The 7,232-nt window shown below is 33.7% G+C and overlaps 1 protein-coding gene across 1 annotated transcript; it reads right to left on the bottom strand.

Moving 5' to 3' along the window:
• Positions 1 to 3,586: 3,586 nt before the first annotated feature.
• On the bottom strand, positions 3,587 to 6,538 carry LOC132148557 (interferon a3-like). The gene is made up of 5 exons (XM_059557249.1): positions 6,304 to 6,538; positions 5,682 to 5,750; positions 5,341 to 5,490; positions 4,928 to 5,014; positions 3,587 to 4,680 (listed from the first exon to the last, which is right to left on the bottom strand). Exons 1-5 carry the CDS (start codon positions 6,430 to 6,432, stop codon positions 4,573 to 4,575), a joined length of 543 nt encoding a protein of 180 aa, XP_059413232.1. The 5' UTR covers positions 6,433 to 6,538; the 3' UTR covers positions 3,587 to 4,572.
• Between the last annotated feature and the right edge of the window lie 694 nt (positions 6,539 to 7,232).

Here is a 7,232-nt window from a genome sequence, read left to right as displayed (position 1 = left end):
CTGTATGAAGACAGAGCAACTTAATAAAGTAACTAATAAAAGCCATATATTTACAGAGATTAACCTGACAGCTAGTTGTTTTTAATGTATTTTCACATGCTTATTAAATTTTTATACATTATTTCTTAGTTATTTTACAAACAGAAACTATATTTTAAAAGTAAATTACTGTATAAAGACAGAGTAACTTCATAACGTAACTAATAAAAGCCATATATTTACAGAGATTAACCTGAAAGGTAGTTGTTTTTAATGTATTTTCACATGCTTATTACATTTTTATACATTATTTCTTAGTTATTTTACAAAGATAAACTATATTTTAAAAGTAAATTACTGTATAAAGACAGAGTAACTTCATAAAGTAAATAACAAAAGCCATAAATTTACAGAGATTAACCTGAAAGGTAGTTGTTTTTAATGTATTTTTACACGCTTATTATGTTTTTATACATTATTTCTTAGTTATTTTACAAAGAGAAACTATATTTTAAAAGTAAATTACTGTATAAAGACAGAGTAACTTCATAACGTAACTAATAAAAGCCATATATTTACAGAGATTAACCTGAAAGGTAGTTGTTTTTAATGTATTTTCACATGCTTATTACATTTTTATACATTATTTCTTAGTTATTTTACAAAGATAAACTATATTTTAAAAGTAAATTACTGTATAAAGACAGAGTAACTTCATAAAGTAAATAACAAAAGCTATATATTTACAGAGATTAACCTGAAAAGTAGTTTTTTTTAAGTGTATTTTTACATAATTTATCTGTTTTTCTACAGTTTAATAACAATTATCAACAGTGATGTACCGTAATTTAATGATTTTTTACTGTAAAATATTTTCTGTATTTTTACGGTTATTGCATGTAATTTTGAGAAACAGTTTTTTACTGTAATTTGACGGAATACGTCTGGAAACTTTGCTGCCAGAGATTTACCGTTTTTTTACGGGTTTTTTTTTTACAGTGTACGCACATTGACAGCAGCAATGGGAACCATGTAAGGCTGCTATTCATTGACTATAGCTCAGCTTTCAATACTATAGTCCCCATCAAGCTAGCTTCTAAACTCATGGACCTCAGTATGAATTCTTCACTATGCCACTGGATTCTTTATTTCCTCAATGCATGGTAGACCTCAAGTGGTGAAAGCAGGCCAGTTCACCTCCAATTCCATCACCCTGAATGTAGTAGCCCCACAGGGCTGTGTACTGAGTACCCTGCTCTACTCACTCTACACACATGACTGCGTGTCTTCCCATAGCTCCACATCTATTATCAAATTTGCTGATGATACTGTGGTTCTGGGCCTCAACAATGATGAAGCCACTTACTTTGATGAGGTAGAGAAACTCACATCATGGTGCCATGACAAATGTCTCTCTATGAATATGAGTAAAACTAAAGAGCTGATTGTTGACTTCAGGAAAAGATAGCATTGGCCCTATACTCCTCTTATGATCAGCAGGACCCCTGAGAGGGTGAACAGCTTCAAGTACCTTTTCTGTAAGCATCTCAGAGGACCTAACTTGGAATTCTCACATCCAAACTCGGGTTAATAAAGCCAGGCAAAGACTGTACCATCTGCGACAGCTGAGAAAAAATTCAGGGTTTCGCCAGCAATCCTGAAAACCTTCTATTCAGGGGCCATTGAAAGTGTATTGACTCAGTGTATCTCAGAGTGGTATGGGGTCAACTCCAGTCAAGACTGGAAAGCCCTGCAGAGAGTTGAGATGCGCTTAGCTGAGCGCATTTCAGTGTCTGCTCTTCCCTCGCTGCAGGACATCTACCTCAATCGCTGCAAAAGCAGGGCTTTTCAAATCATTAAGGACTCTAACCACCCTGGTAACTGTCTTTTCATTTTGCTGCCATCTGGTAAGTGCTTCTGTAGCCTGATGGCAAAAACTGAGAGACTTAGGAGGATCTTCTTCACCCAGGCCATCAGGCTCCTAAACTCAAATCCAGACTCTTAACATGTACATGACCTCACTTAATTATCAATAAGATACTTAATGGTACTTGCACACAGCAAAATCTGTAATTAAATTTTTTTTTTTATTTATTAAATTTTTTTTTTTTTTTTTACCTCTATTGCTGCTATGTAAATACCCTTTACAACCTGTTTGCACATTATTCTCTTGTACATTCCTGCTTATCTTAATATTTATTAAGTTATGCAACACAAAATATGTTTCAGATGTTTTGATTTACATTGACAATAAAAAAATTTCCAGCAAATTTACAGGTGCTTATCAATGAATTAGAATGTTGTGGAAAAGTTCATTTATTTCAGTAATTCAACTCAAATTGTGAAACTCATGTATTTAATATTCAATGCACACAGACTGAAGTAGTTTAAGTCTTTGGTACTTTTAATTGTGATGATTTTGGCTCACATTAAAAAAAAACCCCACCAATTCTCTATTTTAACAAATTAGAATACTTAATAAAACCAATAATAATAATAATAATAATAATAAAACATTTAGTGAATTGTTGGCCTTTTGGAAAGTATGTTAATTTACTGTACATGTAAACAATACTTGGTAGGGGCTCCTTTTGCTTTAACTACTGCCTCACTTCGGCGTGGAATGGAGGTGATCAGTCTGTGGCACTGCTGAGGTGGTATGGAAGCCGAATTTTCTCGACAGTGGCCTTCAGCTCATTTGCATTTTTTGGTCTCTTGTTCCTCATTTTCCTCTTGACAATAGCCCATAGATTCTCTCTGGGGTTCAGGTCTGGTGAGATGGCTGGCCAGTCAAGCACACCAACACCATGGTCATTTAACCAACTTTTGGTGCTTTTGGACCAAAATGAAAAAAATAAATCAGCATATTCAAAAAACTGGTCAGCAGAAGGAAGCATGAAGTCCTCCAAGATTTCTTGGTAAACGGGTGGAGTGACTTGGACCAACACCAGCAGATGACATTGCACTCCAAATCATCACAGACTTTGGAAACTTAACACTGGACTTCATGCAACTTGGGCTATGAGCTTCTCCACCCTTCCTCCGGACTCTAGGACCTTGGTTTCCAAATGAAATACAAAACTTGCTCTCATTTGAAAAGAGGACTTTGGAACAATGGCAACAGTCCATTTCTTCTTCTCCTTAGTCCATGTAAGATGCCTCTAACATTTTCTGTGGTTCAAGCAAAGTCCTTGACACTTCTGTGTGTGGTGGCTCTTGATGCCTTGACCCCAGCCTCAGTGCATTCCTTGTGAAGTTCTCTAAAGTTCTTGAATCCAGTTTGCTTGACAATCCTCATAAGGCTGCAGTTCTCTTGGTTGGTTGTGCATCTTTTTCTTCCCATATTTTTACGTTCCACTCAACTTTCTGTCAATATGCTTGGATACAGCACTCTGTGAACAGATTTTTTTGTGACTCACACTCCTTGTGAAGGGTCTCAATGATTGTCAGAGACCATTCCGAAGTCTCAGGAAACCTTTGCAGTTGTTTTGAGTTGATTAGCTGATTAGCATGCCATCATATTCTAATTTGTTGAGATAGTGAATTGATGGATTTTGTAAAATGTGAGCCAAAATCATTACAATTAAAATAACCAAAGACTTAAACTACTTCAGTCTGTGTGCACTGAATTTATTTAATACAGGAGTTTCACAATTTGAGTTGAATTACTGAAATAAATGAACTTTTCCTCAACATTCTAATTTATTGAGAAGCGCCTGTAATTTGTCTCACAGAAGAAAGTTTTATGACTTTGGCGCCCCCCTTCGAAAAGAGCTTCTTTTTGATGTCCATTATAGTGAAGCATTTGCATTACAGGAATTACAGAAAACACTTTTAACATTTCACAAAGAACAATCTCTGAAGACCCATAAAGTAAAGCAAAGTAAGACAATTACAAGGAATTGTAAACTGTACTGGTGTGTGGAAGTTCAATACATTTATTAAACAATGTTAACACCAGATTCAATCAATATTTGTTTTCTTTGACAGTACAAAATGTTTCATGGCAATTAGAGTCAATAAATAACTATAAATAACATTAAATATGAAAACAATAAATATACTGGGATATAAAAAATGTGCACAAAGATATATAAATATATTTAAGTATACTCAAAACAATCCTGAAATATAGCCAACATGTATGTGCATAACACCATGCTGACTGATTGAGAGTTAATACATATGCTCTGAAATGCATAGCATATTTTTACATTTAGTTAGCATGTGTATAGTTTAGGCAAAGAGGCTTACTCTCACCTAAACCAGATAGAAAAGTTTTCACAGGTATTTGTAAGAAACATAATTAGCTTGTTTGATCTGATAACTTCAAGTTTTCATAGGAAACACATAAGGTAAACACTGTATTAAAGCACTGCCCATTAGTCAAAATAAGCTACTCTAATTTACATTCTAGGTTTCATTCATTGCAATTAAATACAAACATCTGAATACACAAATACATTTGTAACATTTTTTTTTCAATGTTTGTTCGTAAGGCATAGTTTGCAGCATTTTTTTTATCCTATGGAATGTGCCACTAGTCATACATTTTTTTCTGTCATTAGGTCTTTTTCTGTGATTGGTTGTCTGTTAAACTCTTGCCAGGGACTTGTTTGCGTTGTTTGCGATGATCTCCATCCTCTGAAGGTGGGTTGTCACTGCTCTCCGGATCTGCTCCCATGCGTGAGAACTATATTTCTTAAACACAAGAGGAACACATCTTTAGCTGTGTATCACTGACTTTATATTTTATATGGAAGAAAATAATTCCTTTTACTCTTTACTAAGTAACATTAACATTAAAGAATCACAACTACAATATGCCTCATAAAGGCACTAAGAAAAATAAAGCTGATGACAGAAATCAGTCAACTAATTGAAGAGTATAAAATCACATACAAACAATGGAATAAGCTGTGATATCATATTATACAATCAAACTTACTTCTTTCTTTAAACTCTTCTTTAAAATCCTGAAGTGCCTTATTATCTCATATGACTCCATATGTGACGGCTTTTGGTATTGGGCCACCTGATAAAAAGCAAACAAAATATAAACAATGCGGGAAAAAAACATAAATGACAAAATAGATGTAACAAAAAAATGTACATTTCATATAATGCATTTATTTAAATGCGCTTATTAATTTAGCCTTTTCTTCTGAACATCAACATTTTTATGATTAATGTCATATAACAGTTTTGAGGTTAAAAGATTGAGAGGAATCATTAAATCTAAATTCATGGTCTTTTACTATTATGACAATCCTTTTAATTAAATTATAGGATTATACGCAATTCATATGGAATTCTGATATTAGTTTCTCCTAAGCACAAAAACTTTCAGACAAGACTTACACATTCTTTGAGCTCAGATGACTGCCTGTGCAGGTCTTTTAGGAAATATTCCTCTAGTTTCCATTGCTCTGGGTTCATGTGTTCTTTAGCATCCATGAGGTTGATGATCTGATCTAAGGTCAAGACAAGAAACCTCACCTGGTCCTCCACCTGTAAGCAGATATAATGCTGTGTAGGTAACTGGTCCCATATAAACACCGTTGTCATGTATTCATGTTTTGTAAGATTTCACATCATGAAATCCTGATATCACTTTCCCCATTTATTTTGATAGCATATGTTTTATTTATGGAATGAAATGTTTGCCCTCTGTATTCAATCACAGAGAAAAGTTTACAAACCTTAGCATCTCCTATCAAGTTGTACAGGTGTCCTGGAACCCGCACCTTAACAGCCCCAGGATGTCCACCCTGTAAGACAGAGTACAACTTGTAATTTCTGACGTTTTATAGCTGTACATTCATATACATATAAAAAACATAATTAAGACTTTTTACATAAACCTACAAAAAAAAAAACCTTTAATTGACTTTTTATATATAAAATAAATTAATATCACTGATTAATCTTTGTCAATCAACCACATTGTATGAATTACTATTGAATAAATCTCTGAAAGTTAGTGTGACAAGAATAAATGGAGAGAAGCAAAGATGTTGTAACATAATGAAGGAAACACTTTTACTGTGTATTTTTTTTTAATGTTGGACGAATCAGATTAAACTGACAGCATCCCTCAATATGTTAAAACACGTTTAGTGCAGTTTTCCAGATAGTCGTGAATCATTCTGTGAGGTTTTAATTAACAACTAGACATTACTAAGACAAAAACAAGACATAGCCTAGTCGAGAGCTTTAAGGACCTTGTAGAAAAGGGCTGTGGTTGTATTGCGCAGAGGTCTAATGTCTTCTGATGAACATTCAAAAATAAATCATGAAGCTTTCAAAGCGTAGGCTACTTACCATTTTCTCAAGCAGTGTCAGAGAATCGGCGCTCACCATCCTGTATCTGCCGAGCCATCTGCAAGCGGAGCATTGACTCAGAGTTACAAATATCACACAAATATATGTCCACATTTGAGTTTGTTTCATCTTTGTATACGTGCACTAGCTTTCTACTGTGTCGCTCGAGGGAATGATGCAGGGACATGGTGGAGTTTGCTGGATTTTATTCGGGAGTATATGGAAAGGGAAAACGCAGTGTGCAGGTCTGTACTATCCGGCTTACTTTCACTTTCTAGCTGTAGTTTCTCTTGGCGCAATGAAATTCAATTTTTCATCTTTTGTCACTACACAAGAAAAATGGGCTAACATTGACCATCAGTTTATCAAAATATTTAACTTCCAAGCATATCTTTCTATATTTGTTTTTACATAATAACACACATAGGCTACTGGTAAAAAAAAAAAGTATAACCTGAATGCACTTTAAGTCGCTTTGGATAAAAGCGGCTGCTAAATGCATCAATGTAAAATAATAGTAATAATAATAACAATTATTATTAAAATATTTAACAACAACAATAGGCCTAATACTAATAATTAGGCTATAATAATAACTATTATTATTATTAGGCTATAGCTTAATTATTATTAGGCCTATTGTTCTTAAATATTTTACAGCATTTTCTTATAGAAAATAATATATTATTTTAAAAAAATGAACCCAGGTTAAGCCATTTATAAAGCAGTGTTTTGGAACAGGAGTAGCTAATAAAAAAAAAAAAAACAGTGATTATCAGAAAACAGTAATTTCGAAAACAGTGTTCAATCAGCGAATGACCAGCTTGCATCTAAATGACACTGATGAACTTACATAACAACGACAAGAAACATCTGTAAAAATATAAATAATTGATAAAACAATCAGTAGGCGTGCAAATTTTAACAAA

This window comes from Carassius carassius, chromosome 9 (assembly GCF_963082965.1).
Source record: "Carassius carassius chromosome 9, fCarCar2.1, whole genome shotgun sequence".
NCBI lineage: Eukaryota > Metazoa > Chordata > Actinopteri > Cypriniformes > Cyprinidae > Carassius > Carassius carassius.
The sequence above is the reverse complement of the archived record's forward strand: the minus strand, read 5'-3'. Positions and strand labels throughout refer to the sequence as shown.